The sequence below is a fragment of the Pseudophryne corroboree genome, chromosome 10 (assembly GCF_028390025.1).
Source record: "Pseudophryne corroboree isolate aPseCor3 chromosome 10, aPseCor3.hap2, whole genome shotgun sequence".
NCBI lineage: Eukaryota > Metazoa > Chordata > Amphibia > Anura > Myobatrachidae > Pseudophryne > Pseudophryne corroboree.
In genome coordinates, this window is record NC_086453.1 from 382,628,200 (window position 1) to 382,643,086 (window position 14,887).

At 50.3% G+C, this 14,887-nt stretch overlaps 1 protein-coding gene across 2 annotated transcripts in view; it reads right to left on the minus strand.

The window, feature by feature from the left end:
- Positions 1–9,847: 9,847 nt before the first annotated feature.
- Positions 9,848–14,887, minus strand: part of DFFA (DNA fragmentation factor subunit alpha) — a 29,287-nt gene continuing 24,247 nt past the window's right edge. Inside the window, exons 3-6 of one of the 2 annotated variants that reach the window (XM_063943858.1) lie at positions 13,614–13,756; positions 12,654–12,843; positions 11,365–11,489; positions 9,848–11,088 (exon numbers count right to left, since the gene is read on the minus strand). In XM_063943858.1, coding sequence (XP_063799928.1) covers positions 10,894–11,088; positions 11,365–11,489; positions 12,654–12,843; positions 13,614–13,756 — 653 coding nt within the window. In that variant the 3' untranslated portion in view covers positions 9,848–10,893. The remainder of the gene's footprint in view (positions 11,089–11,364; positions 11,490–12,653; positions 12,844–13,613; positions 13,757–14,887) is intronic. The other variant, XM_063943859.1, reaches the window with a different exon arrangement.

Here is a 14,887-nt window from a genome sequence, read left to right on the forward strand (position 1 = left end):
AAGAAGAGAATAACATGATGCAGAGCATTGTGTCTGTATTACGCAGAGCCCTGCGGTCAGGTTATTGTCACTGGTTACTTTATCCTTACTGCTCTGTAGCTGTGTAATACTGACAGTCCCCACGGTGGCACTTTGCCTTGGCAGGAGTACGTCTCACTGCAGTGGTTCCCACACTCGGCCCTGGATATACTCCAACAGTCCAGGTTTTAAGGCTAGTGTTTAATACTATGATTCCTTTCTCTCAGGTGTACAGTATTAACCCATTTTATTTTATTTTGGGTGTTTAAATAAGATTTTACTTACCGATAAATCTATTTCTCATAGTCCGTAGTGGATGCTGGGGACTCCGTCAGGACCAAGGGGGATAGCGGCTCCGCAGGAGACAGGGCACAAAAGCAAGCTTTTAGGATCACATGGTGTGTACTGGCTCCTCCCCCTATGACCCTCCTCCAAGCCTCAGTTAGGACACTGTGCCCGGACGAGCGTACACAATAAGGAAGGATCTTGAATCCCGGGTAAGACTCATACCAGCCACACCAATCACACCGTACAACCTGTGATTTGAACCCAGTTAACAGTATGATAACAATGAAGTAGCCTCTAAAAAAGATGGCTCACAACAATAATAACCCGATTTTTTTGTAACAATAACTATGTACAAGTAATGCAGACAATCCGCACTTGGGATGGGCGCCCAGCATCCACTACGGACTATGAGAAATAGATTTATCGGTAAGTAAAATCTTATTTTCTCTAACGTCCTAGTGGATGCTGGGGACTCCGTCAGGACCATGGGGATTATACCAAAGCTCCCAAACGGGCGGGAGAGTGCGGATGACTCTGCAGCACCGAATGAGAGAACTCCAGGTCCTCCTCAGCCAGGGTATCAAATTTGTAGAATTTAGCAAACGTGTTTGCCCCTGACCAAGTAGCTGCTCGGCAAAGTTGTAAAGCCGAGACCCCTCGGGCAGCCGCCCAAGATGAGCCCACCTTCCTTGTGGAATGGGCATTTACAGATTTTGGCTGTGGCAGGCCTGCCACAGAATGTGCAAGCTGAATTGTACTACAAATCCAACGAGCAATAGTCTGCTTAGAAGCAGGAGCACCCAGCTTTTTGGGTGCCTACAATATAAACAGCAAGTCAGACTTTCTGACTCCAGCCGTCCTGGAATTATATATATATATATATATTTTCAGGGCCCTGACAACGTCTAGCAACTTGGAGTCCTCCAAGTCCCTAGTAGCCGCAGGCACCACAATAGGTTGTTTCAGGTGAAACGCTGACACCACCTTAGGAAGAAACTGGGGACGAGTCAGCAGTTCTGCCCTGTCCGAATGGAAAATCAAATATGGGCTTTTGTAAGACAAAGCCGCCAATTTTGACAATCGCCTGGCCGAGGCCAGGGCCAACAGCATGGTCACTTTCCATGTGAGATATTTCAAATCCACAGATTTGAGTGGTTCAAACCAATATGATTTGAGGAATCCCAACACTACGTTGAGATCCCACGGTGCCACTGGAGGCACACAAGGGCTGTATATGCAATACTCCCTTGACAAACGTCTGGACTTCAGGAACTGAAGCCAATTCTTTCTGGAAGAAAATCTATAGGGCCGAAACTTGAACCTTAATGGACCCCAATTTGAGGCTCATAGACACTCCTGTTTGCAGGAAGTGCAGAAATCGACCTAGTTGAAATTTTTTTCGTGGGGCCTTCCTGGCCTCACCCACGCAACATATTTTTACCACATGTGGTGATAACGTTGTGCGGTCACTTCCTTCCTGGCTTTGACCAGGGTAGGTATGACCTCTTCCGGAATGCCTTTTCCCTTAGGATCCGGCGTTCAAACCGCCATGCCGTCAAACGCAGTCGCGGTAAGTCTTGGAACAGACAAGGTCCCTGCTGGAGCAGGTCCTTTCTTAAAGGCCGATGCCACGGTTCCTCTTGGAACAGACATGGTACTTGCTGAAAGCAAATCCCTTCTTAGCTCCCGAGGCCATTAGTCCTCTGTGAGCATCTCTTGAAGTTCCGGTTACCAAGTCCCTCTTGGCCAATCCGGAGCCACGAGTATAGTTCTTACTCCTCTATGTCTTATAATTCTCAATACCTTGGTTATGAGAAGCAGAGGAGGGAACACATACACCGACTGTTACACCCACGGTGTTACCAGGACGTCCACAGCTATCGCCTGAAGGTCTCGTGACCTGGCGCAATACCTGTCCCATTTTTTGTTCGGGCGGGACGCCATCATGTCCACCTTTGGTCTTTCCCAACGGTTCACAATCATGCGGAAAACTTCCCGATGAAGTTCCCACTCTCCCGGGTGGAGGTCGTGCCTGCTGAGGAAGTCTGCTTCCCAGTCGTCCACTCCCGGAATGAACACTGCTGACAGTGCTATCACATGATTTTCCGCCTAGCGAAAAATCCTTGCAGTTTTGCCACTGCCCTCCTGCTTCTTGTGCCGCCCTTTCTGTTTACGTGGGCGACTGCCGTGATGTTATCCCACTGGATCAATACCGGCTGACCTTGAAGCAGAGGTCTTGCTAAGCTTAGAGCATTATAAATTTGCTCTTAGCTCCAGTATATTTATGTGGAGAGAATTCTCCAGACTTGATCACACTCCTTGTGTGACTGCTCCCCAGCCTCTCAGGCTGGCCTCCGTGGTCACGAGCATCCAATCCTGAATGCCGAATCTGCGGCCCTCTAGAAGATGAGCACTCTGTAATCACCACAGGAGAGACACCCTTGTCCTTGGATATAGGGTTATCCCGCTGATGCATCTGAAGATGCGATCCGGACCATTTGTCCAGCAGATCCCACTGAAGAGTTCTTGCGTGAAATCTGCCGAATGGAAGCGCTTCGTAATAAGCCACAATTTTTACCAGGACTCTTGTGCAATGATGCACTGACACTTTTCCTGGTTTTAGGAGGATCCCGATTAGCTCGGATAACTCCCTGGCTTTCTCCTCTGGGAGAAACACCTTTTCCTGGACTGTGTCCAGAATCATCCCTAGGACCAGCAGACGTGTCGTCGGAACAACTGTGGTTTTGGAATATTTAGAATCGACCCGTGCTGTCGTAGAACTACTTGAGATAGTGCTACTCCGACCTCCAACTGTTCTCTGGACCTTGTTCTTATCAGGAGGTCGTCCATTTTCTTTGAAGACGAATCCTCCTTTCGGTCATTACCTTGGTAAGGACTCGGGGTGCCTTGGACAATCCAACGGCATCGTCTTGAAACTGATAGTGACAGTTCTGTACCACGAACCTGAGGTACCCTTGGTGAGAAAAGGCAAATTTTGGGACATGGAGGTAAGCATCCCTGATGTCCCGGGACACCATATAGTCCCCTTGTTCTTTGCTATCACTGCTCTGAGTGACTCCATCTGGATTTGAACCCTTGTAAGTGTTCAAATTTTTCAGATTTAGAATAGGTCTCACCTAGCCTTCAGTACCACCATATAGTGTGGAGTAATACCCCTTTCCTTGTTGTCGGAGGGGTAATTTTATTATCACCTGCTGGGAATACAGCTTGTGAATTGTTTTCAATACTGCCTCCCTGTCGGAGGGAGACATTGGTACAGCAGACTACAGGAACCTGCGAGGGGGGAAAACTCTCGACATTCCAATCTGTACCCCTTGGATACTACTTGTAGGATCCAGGGGTCCTGTACGGTCCCAGCGTCATGCTGAGAACTTGGTAGAAGCGGTGGAGGGCTTCTGTTCCTGGGAATGGGCTGCCTGCTGCAGTCTTCTTCCCTTTCCTCTATCCCTGGGCAGATATGACTCTTATAGGGACGAAAGGACTGAGGCTGAAAAGACGGTGTCTTTTTCTGCAGAGATGTGACTTAGGGTAAAAAACGGTGGATTTTCCAGCAGTTGCCCTGACCACCAGGTCCCATGGACCGACCCCAAATAACTCCTCCCCTTTATACGGCAATACATCTTTGTGCCGTTTGGAATCTGCATCACCTGACCACTGTCGTGTCCATAAACATCTTCTTGCAGATATGGACATCGCATTTACTCTTGATGCCAGAGTGCAAATATCCCTCTGCGCATCTCGCATATATAGAAATGCATCCTTTAAATGCTCTATAGTCAATAAAATACTGTCCCTGTCAAAGGTATCAATATTTTTAGTCAGGGAATCCGACCAAGCCACCTCAGCTCTGCACATCCAGGCTGAGGCGATCGCTGGTCGCAGTATAACACCAGCATGTGTGTGTATACTTTTTAGGATATTTTTCAGCCTCCTATCAGCTGGCTCCTTAAGTACGGCCCTATCCGTAGATGGTACCGCCACTTGTTCTGATAAGCGTGTGAGCGCCTTATCCACCCTGAGAGGTGTTTCCCACCGCGCCTTAACTTCTGGCGGGAAAGGGTATACCGCCAATAATTTTCTATCGGGGGAAACCCACGCATCATCACACACTTCATTTAATTTATCTGATTCAGGAAAAACTACAGGTAGTTTTTTCACCTCACACATAATACCCTTTTTTGTGGTACTTGGAGTATCAGAAATATGTAACACCTCCTTCATTGCCCTTAACGTGTGGCCCTAAAAGAAAATACGTTTGTTTCTTCACCGTCGACACTGAAATCAGTGTCCGTGTCTGGGTCTGTGTCGACCGACTGAGGTAAATGGGCATTTTACAGCCCCTGACGGTGTTTGAGACGCCTGGACAGATACTAATTTGTTCGCCGGCCCTCTCATGTCGTCAACCGGCTTGCAGCGTGTTGACATTGTCACGTAATTTCCATAAATAAGCCATCCATTCCGGTGTCGACTCCCTAGAGAGTGACATCACCATTACAGGCAATTTGCTCCGCCTCCTCACCAATATTTTCCTCATACATGTCGACACACACGTACCAACATACAGCACACACATAGGGAATGCTCTGATAGAGGACAGGACCCACTAGCCCTTTGGGGAGACAGAGGGAGAGTTTGCCAGCACACACCAAAACGCTATAATTATCCAGGGACAACCTTTATATAAGTGTTCCTCCCTTATAGCATTTTAATATATATACATATCGCCAAATCAGTGCCCCCCCTCTCTGTTTTAACCCTGTTTCTGTAGTGCAGTGCAGGGGAGAGCATGGGAGCCTTCCCACCAGCCTTTCTGTGAGGGAAAATGGCGCTGTGTGCTGAGGAGAATAGGCCCCGCCCCCTTTTCGGCGGGCTTCTTCTCCGGAGTTTTAGATATCTGGCAGGGGTTAAATACATCCATATAGCCTCAAGGGCTATATGTGATGTATTTTTCGCCATACAGGTATTATACATTGCTGCCCAGGGCGCCCCCCCCCAGCGCCCTGCACCCTCCGTGACCGCTGTGTGAAGTGTTCTGACAACAATGGCGCACAGCTGCAGTGCTGTGCGCTACCTGATGAAGATTGAGAGTCTTCTGCCGCCTGGTTCCGGACCTCTTCATCTTCAGCGTCTGCAAGGGGGGTCGGCGGCGCGGCTCCGGGACGAACCCCAGGGCGAGCCCTGTGTACCGACTCCCTCTGGAGCTATGTCCAGTAGCCTAAGAATCCAATCCATCTTGCACGCAGGTGAGTTGAAAATCTCTCCCCTAAGTCCCTCGATGCAGTGAGCCTGTTGCCAGCAGGACTCACTGAAAATAAAGAACCTAAAAACTTTTTCTAAGTAACTCTTTAAGAGAGCCACCTAGATTGCACCCTTCTCGGCCGGGCACAAAAACCTAACTGAGGCTTGGAGGAGGGTCATAGGGGGAGGAGCCAGTACACACCATGTGATCCTAAAAGCTTGCTTTTGTGCCCTGTCTCCTGCGGAGCCGCTATCCCCCTTGGTCCTGACGGAGTCCCCAGCATCCACTAGGACGTTAGAGAAATTTATAATACAAATAACCGTTTGGTTTCTGTGCCGACACATGTTGGTGGCCATTGTGCAAACTGATCTCCTTTCTGGTGGCTAGTGCCGACATAGGACACTGTTACATCAAACGGCCAGGTCACACCCAAGACTTTGTAGCCGACTCCAACCTGGATGCGACTCGGCTGAGACCCCTTTCAGACTGGCGGCGGGACACGGCTAATTGTTGGGTCGGTAACCTCAGCGGTTACGTATAGAGTGCAGGTACTAGGAGACGACATCTCCTAGCGCCGGCTCTTCCTATGCAGTAAACGGGTCCTGGGTCGCATCAATCCGGCTTACCTGTTTACACTGCACTGGGACCAGCCCTGCAAGCTAGCACGGTTGGATTCCTGGGTCACTGGACCCGGGGTCAGCCGTTACCACTGACAGAAATCCCAGGTTCACGTGCAATAACCTAGCACAGGGATGGGGAACTTTTTTTCCCTCCAGCTGTTGCTGAACTACACATACCAGCATGCCTTGCTACAGTTTTGCTATTTAGCCATGCTAAAACTGATGCTGGGATGTGTAGTTCAACAACAGTTGGACGGCCGAAGGTTCCCCATCCCTGACCTAGCATGTTCTTGTCGGTGGAGAAGGGGTATTAATAGTATTATATATTAGGCATGTTACGGTGACACGTAGGCAGGTGGCGTTACGTTATGCATGATCAGTGTATATTTAATGTGAAGACACAGCATTAGGTGATCTAAAACCACAAAACACTATGCCTGAGAAATTAACAGTAGGAACTAATGAAACATTTTCCATAATAACCTACAGATCCATATACGCAGGAATGAATCATACGTAGAGCAATTAATTCACGGGCTGGCTTTTTAAGCTTGATTAATAGAACATTTGGAAGGCTGGCTGTGAGTTATGTCCTGCATGGGTTAATGCCGTCCTGGCTTTGTCGGCTTCAGCATTTTTGTTAACATTCTATAGAATTAAAGATAAAACTCTCGTAGCTTGTGTAATGTTTGATTCGTCTTTCCTGGCCAAGCAATTTGCTTCACTTTTCATTAAGCCATAAATCAGTTTTATTATCAGTGTACATACTGTAATTCTCCCGTCACTGCTGGCAGATATAGCCAGGTTACCATAAAGTAATAATGCCGTGCCGAGGAGCCGGTAGCTGCTCACAGCCCCGGTGTAATGCTCCAACAGCATGTACCCCATACTGATCCCTCAGCGTTACATTGTACCGCACCTCTGCTACAAAGTATCACCTCCTGTGCGGATACAGGGCCAGTGCTCTGTCCACACGTCAGGCCTCATGCGTCGCCCCTGGCCTTACCGCTACCACAACATCGGTTAATCACCTAGGGAAAACGTGGGTAAAAATGCTCCCTATAATGCACAATCGTTCTACAAAACGGGGGCACGTCAGCTCCATTTTGTTGGTGTGTCTAGTCCAGGGTCTGTGCAGTCAGGCGCAGACTTCCTCGACCTGGCAGATGGGTTCAGACGGTCACGATGGTGATCCGACGCAGTCTCTTTGGATGCCGCACTTGGATTGCAGATGCGAGGCGGCTATTTCCTACAGTCACCTCCTGCAGCATTAGAATATATGTTGTACGGTATTGCACAGCCGCTTCCCTGTGACTGCAATACCAACCATATGGGAATCAGGCCCAGAGGTAACACAATACAAAGACTGAGTGTGTAGAACAATATATTTCAAGGTCCTGACCCCCCACCCAGCTACATATATAGCTAAAGCTCATATCACAGAATGATGGACACATCTACTATATAGTCCGCTATGGTGTCAGTCTAGCACAGGGCTCAGTAAGGTGCTGCAGGGAGGCCACACCCCCTCCCAGCTCTCACTGGCTGACTGCCACACCCCCTCCCAGCTCTCACTGGCTGACTGCCACACCCCCTCCCAGCTCTCACTGGCTGACTGCCACACCCCCTCCCAGCTCTCACTGGCTGACTGCCACACCCCCTCCCAGCTCTCACTGGCTGACTGCCACACCCCCTCCCAGCTCTCACTGGCTGACTGCCACACCCCCTCCCAGCTCTCACTGGCTGACTGCCACACTCCCTCCCAGCTCTCACTGGCTGACTGCCACACCCCCTCCCAGCTCTCACTGGCTGACTGCCACACCCCCTCCCAGCTCTCACTGGCTGACTGCCACAGCCTCAATGCCAAGCCGCTCCCTCACAGCAGAGAAGATATAGGGGGTCATTCCGAGTTGATCGCTAGTTGCTGTTGTTCGCAGCGATCAGGCTAATAATCAGCATTTCTGCATATGCCCCGCAATGAGCACGCGTGTCGTACGGGTACAAAGCCCGTTGTGGTTGTGCACAGGTTCTAGCAAAGTTTGCAGTCGCACTGACGGCCGCAAGAAGATTGACAGGAAGGGGGCGTTTCTGGGTGTCAACAGACCGTTTTCAGGGAGTGGTTGCAAAGACGCAGGCGTGTCTGAAAAAACGCAGGTGTGGCTGGGCGATCGCTGGGCGGGTGTATGACGTCAAATCCGGACAGGAATAGGCTGAAGTGATCGCAAGCGGTGAGTAGGTTCAGAGCTACTCAGACACTGCGCAGACTGTTTTTGCAGAGCTCGGCTGCACAGGCGTTCGCACTGCTGCTAAGCTAAAATACACTCCGCAGTGGGAGGCGGCATAGCGTTTGCACGGCTGCTAAAACTGCTAGCGAGCGATCAACTTGGAATGACCCCCCTAGACAGTAAGGCTACATGCTTCTGTAATCCTCTCCAGAGCCTGCCCCGTCATACACTCAGTGCCATGCAATACTATTCACAGGCATCTGTAGTGTGAGGCCAACGACAAGTATTATTATGTTTATAGGGTACGAGGTCGTTGTACCTAAAGTAATCGGTATTAATGTCATGGTGTGTGGGTGTGTGTGTGTGTGTGTGTGTGTGTGTGTGTGTGTGGGGTTCAGACAGAGTCGCAGGGAATGATGGGAAGAGACTGAGATGGGGGATGGGTGGTAGATGGAGTAAGAGGGGGTATAAAGCACGAGTTCTGTGAGGAGAGAGATAAGGAGACAGGAAAAATATGTAGAGAAATTGCTGAGTATTACACACTGAAGTGCCAAAAGTCATGGGGTAGCAGTATGTAAAGGTAATGGTAGGTGGCACCACCGTATGGGTACTGTGATGCCTTGGAAATGCCCAGACCTGCATCAGTTGTAATCTAATATTTGCAGAGTCCGCTTGAACACCAGCTGGGCAGCTCATGGTAAGGTGACGTGATGCCCCATCCGTCAGGCACCCACTACCATGCCCTTACTAAAAAGCAAAAGAAAATTACAAATACAGTAAACAGAAAAAGAATAAACTTCCGCAGGCACCTAAAGAACACTGGAATCGTGGGGTTCCAGAGAGAGGGGGGGGGGGGGGGAGCTTACTTTTTAAAGCTACAGTTTAAGTGCCAGCTCCAGACCCAGCCTGCAAACCCACGGTCCGTGCTCCGCAGCCTTGCTGACACAGAGACGATAATTATCTCTCTCTGGGCGTGCGTCTGCAGTGCTAATGTTTTACTTCTCTCTTACACCATTCAGAAAGCGCCTGGGTGTCCCTTTAGCTGGAGGAGCCGTTGTTGTGGCTGCAGAGAGGCCTGTGCGGTGTCAAAGAATTTTGAAGCTCCTATGAATATAAAATTTGGGGTTTGAATACGATGGGGATACCACCTCCATAGACCACAGACATTCACAGGGGGGTGCGACGTAGAATATATTATGTGACGGTGTTTGCACCATTCACATTTATAGAATCTACACCGACAGACGGCACAATCTTTACACAAAGGAGCACACAGCGGCAGGGAAAAGGTGCGTGTATCCTTTCCCAATACCTGGAATATTAAATAAATCGGACAAAAAACGTGACCCGACCTTCATCTAAGACACAACATATTAATCAGGTGGGTCACATGTGGCGATACAATCACACAGAGACACTAACTATAGACGATACCATTTATAGCGAGATTAGCAACAACTGTTTTATTTCTGCGGCAAAGTAAGTATCGAGCTACTGTTAAGATTAAGATAAAAATCCCCCAAAAATACAGACTCTAGTGCAACACGCTATGGGGGTCATTCAGAGTTGATCGCTCGCTAGCTGTGTTTAGCAGCCGTGCAAACGCTATGCCGCCTCCCACTGGGAGTGTATTTTAGCTTAGCAGAAGTGTGAACGAAAGGATCGCAGAACGGCTACAATTTATTTTTGTGCAGTTTCAGAGTAGCTCCAGACCTACTCAGCAATGACTTCAGACTGTTCAGTTCCTGTTTTGACGTCACAAACACGCCCTGCGTACGCCCAGCCACGCCTGCGTTTTTTCGAACACTCCCTGAAAACGGGCAGTTGACACCCAGAAACGCCCACTTCCTGTCAATCACTCTGCGGCTGACATTGCGACTGAAAAGCATCGCTAGACCCTGTGTGAAACTACATCGTTCGTTGTAATATTACATCGCGCATACGCATGCGCAGAAGTGCCTTTTTTTGCCTCATCGCTGCACAGCGAACGAATGCAGCTAGCGATCAACTCGGAATGACCCCCTATGTACATAAAACAAGTACAAACCATAAGTTGCATTTATACACTACTGCCAATGGCACATAATAGTGATGAGAGTACCCACGGCTGGGACCGGTAGTAGATGAATCACATCTAAAATATACCAGTAACACACTGTAATTCCATGTAGACCATAATGTAATAATGAGAAACTAGTGACATCATCAGTTATAAGAAGACAGCTGTGACATCATCATGTCAGCCTTAGAATGCTGTTGTAATTGCACCTGACATATCTGTGTCACCAATAGGCACAAACGCGTCCGTACGGGTGGGCCGTAAAATGTTACCACTCTTCACATTTATAGGAAAGTGCAGTTTATGATGTCCTGAGCGGATACGGCCGTGTTCATTTGTTGGCCTGCGGCTGAGGCATGTACTAGAGCGCCACACACAACCTCTGCTCCTCACACTGGCTGTGACCTCCGCTTCTCCCCGGCCCTAGGGCACACGTTTTCTCTTGCTCTGTGACACACTTGACAGAGAGTTCATACATTGCACCTGCTCATATCGTAGCTGTAGCTGCTCCGCACAGGTCGTCTGCAACTTCCGGACATTCTCAGGAGTCCATTTCAAATCCACCGACAGAGCATCAGCGTCCTGCGCACAGACCGCCTGCAGACACCATAGCAACAGCTAGAGACATGCAGACATTTATACAACACTACGTAAATGTTACTGCCCAGTGGGGGTAGCTAGAGTACATTGGAGTCTGCAGATGATATTCTGTTTTACCGATATGGCAGCTCCAATGAGAGTATGCAGGGAAGGTGGTGTATGATGATTAACTCATGTTTATATTAAGATATATTTCTATATGAGACCTGTGATGGCATGCTGGGACTTGCGGTTATATCTTAGCTGTAGAGGCACAGTACTTACACACACAGACTGTGATGCTGCTGTACTCACCTCTAGCTGCTCATTTGATAGGCTGAGATGCGGCAACCTCTTTTCCCTCAGTACTGTAATTATGTTGCTGGAGAGCCGGCTCTTCCTGCCCTCTGTCCCATCTGCGTCACCAATACTGTCAGGCTCTGGATTCAAAATGAATCATATTACACGCAATCACACGTCGTACCAGCCCCTCCCCCATCACACGCCGTACCAGTGCCTCACAGGTGTACCAGCGCCTCCCCATCACACGCCGTACCAGCCCGTCACCCCCGTCACAGGCTGTACCAGCGCCTCTCCATCTCACGCCGAACCAGCCCCTCACCCCCGTCACAGGCAGTACCAGCCCCTCACTCCCGTCACAGGCTGTACCAGCGCCTCTCCATCACAAGCCGTACCAGCCCCTCACCCCCGTCACAGGCCGTGCCAGCCCCTCACCCCCGTCACAGGCAGTACCAGCCCCTCACTCCCGTCACAGGCCGTACCAGCGCCTCTCCATCACAAGCCGTACCGGTCCCTCACCCCCGTCACAGGCTGTACCAGCCCCTCACTCCCGTCACAAGCCAACCAGCGCCTCTCCATCACAAGCCGTACCGGTCCCTCACCCCCGTCACAGGCTGTACCAGCGCCTCCCTATCACACACCGTACCAGTCCCTCACCCTGTCACACGCCATTCCAGTCCCTCACCCCCATCACAGGCTGTACCAGCGCCTCCCTATCACACGCCGTACCGGTCCCTCACCCCTGTCACACGCCGTACCGGTCCCTCACCCCTATCACACGTCATACCAGTCCCACACACCCCACACCAGCCCCTCACAGGCCATACCAGCCCCTCACCCCCGTCAGAGGTTGTACCAGTCCCTCACCCCTATTACACGTCGTACCAGCCCCTCGCCCCCCATACCAGTCCCTCACCCTGTCACAGGCCGTACCAGTCCCTTACCCCTATCACACGTCATATCAGCCCCTCACACCCTTCACAGGCCGTACCAGTCCCTCACCCCTATCACACGTCGTACCAGCCCCTCGTCCCCCATACCAGTCCCTCACCCTGTCACACGCCGTACCAGTCCCTCACCCCTATCACACGTCATATCAGCCCCTCACACCGGTCACAGGCCGTACCAGTCCCTCACCCCTATCACACGTCATATCAGCCCCTCACACCCGTCACAGGCCGTACCAGTCCCTCACCCCTATCACACGTCGTACCAGCCCCTCGCCCCCCATACCAGTCCCTCACCCCGTCACACGCCGTAGCAGCCCTTCCGCACGTCACACGCCGTAGCAGCCCCTCACCCACCTGTTACATTGCACCCATCAGTTTCGTCTTTTGTCACAGCGGTTACATAGAGCTGCAGCAGCTCCGTAGACCGACGCTCCTCCTCCCGGCGGTCCAGCAGGCCCTGGAGGGTATCTTTCAGCATTTCAGCCTTGATGGGATCCACAGCCATCTCTCTACCGAGCTCCACAGTCGGCACATCAATGAGAGTCTGCAGGAGATAGAGACACGGGCAGCACTGGTAACGAGTCTATGTTCTTCTGTCATCTCTGTCTTCCCACCCAGGGGTAAGGGTGATTATAATAATTATACTTTGCTACCTCTTCCTGGAAGTTATCCCTAATCTGTAACGTCATGTGGAAATGCGCTTTTGTGACGACATGCGCCTACGCTTGTATAAATGCGCCTCTTTTTATTTTATTTTGTTGATTGAGTTTATTTATGAAAAGGAGTTTTCACATTTCAAACAGTCAGCAAAGAGAATGTAGCACTCCCATAGAGACATGTGGAGGCGGTAACAGGAACAAACCGCGCCCAGCTCGTACACTATGCGGCGGGAGAAGGCGGGCTATTCCGCCGTGGTCCGCTCAGGAACAGGAGGGTAGGGGTTATTTATATGAACATGTAGAGGAAGGCGTTCCTACGGGAATGGTTAGCCACGGAGCATCTCTCATACTGCCACTGTAGGCTTTATGGGGGGGGGGGGGGGTTCCAAAGGCCGGACAGTGATGTGCACCTTGTATTATATTGAAGAGAAAGTCTATCATACATGCAGAAACCTAGAGAAATGCAGCAGCCTGGTATATGATGAGAAACACCATGTACTAATAATTACAGCTTTATAGCAATCTAATCACCAATAATAAATGACACAGGACAATGAAAGACAATAACAGAGACAGTTTTAGCTGAAAGATCTGCCAGTATATATAATGAAACGAGAAAACAGCACAGATCTGGAAAGGGAAGTGTTACACATACCTGAAAGTCGGACTCTGACAGCAGAATGATATTAGACAGGTTTTCCCTTAACTGCGCAGCTAACACTTTCCATTCTGGAAGCTGCCCGCTGTCTATATCATCCAGGTCAACCGATTCCCGGGCCAGCCATGCCGTGCCTCCATCTGACAAAACAGAGACATCATACTCAGGTTTACTGACCCGCTGTTACTTATCCTCAGGGCACCCCAATACTACAGAAACAATCAGACTTCTAACAAGCCGCCTTTTCATACAAGAAGTGATCCATGACTTTATTCTACATCCACATCATGTCACTGCCCCTGTCACATGCAGCCCTGTCCTCACTGACACATCCCTCATCTCCTGATATACTCTGTGCTGCTGGGGACCCTGCTCCTCCCACTATATAACTCCCAGTCTGTGACTTCCTGCTGCCTCCATTCCCCTCCTCACATCATGTCACTGCCCCTGTCACATGCAGCCCTGTCCTCACTGACACATCACTCATCTCCTGATATACTCTGTGCTGCTGGGGACCCTGCTCCTCCCACTATATAACTCTCAGTCTGTGGCTTCCTGCTGCCTCCATTCCCCTCCTCACATCATGTCACTGCCCCTGTCACATGCAGCCCTGTCCTCACTGACACATCACTCATCTCCTGATATACTCTGTGCTGCTGGGGACCCTGCTCCTCACACTAAATAACTCTCAGCCTGTGGCTTCCTGCTTCCCCCATTCCCCTCCTCACATCATGTCACTGCCCCTGTCACATGCAGCCCTGTCCTCACTGACACATCACTCATCTCCTGATATACTTTGTGCTGCTGGGGACCCTGCTCCTCCCACTATATAACTCTCAGTCTGTGGCTTCCTGCTGCCTCCATTCCCCTCCTCACATCATGTCACTGCCCCTGTCACATGCAGCCCTGTCCTCACTGACACATCACTCATCTCCTGATATACTCTGTGCTGCTGGGACCCTGCTCCTCCCACTATATAACTCTCAGTCTGTGGCTTCCTGCTGTCTCCATTCCCCTCCTCACATCATGTCACTGCCCCTGTCACATGCAGCCCTGTCCTCACTGACACATCACTCATCTCCTGATATACTCTGTGCTGCTGGGAACCCTGCTCCTCCCACTACATAACTCTCAGTCTGTGGCTTCCTGCTGCCTCCATTCCCCTCCTCACATCATGTCACTGCCCCTGTCACATGCAGCCCTGTCCTCACTGACACATCACTCATCTCCTGATATACTCTGTGCTGCTGGAGACCCTGCTCCTCCCACTA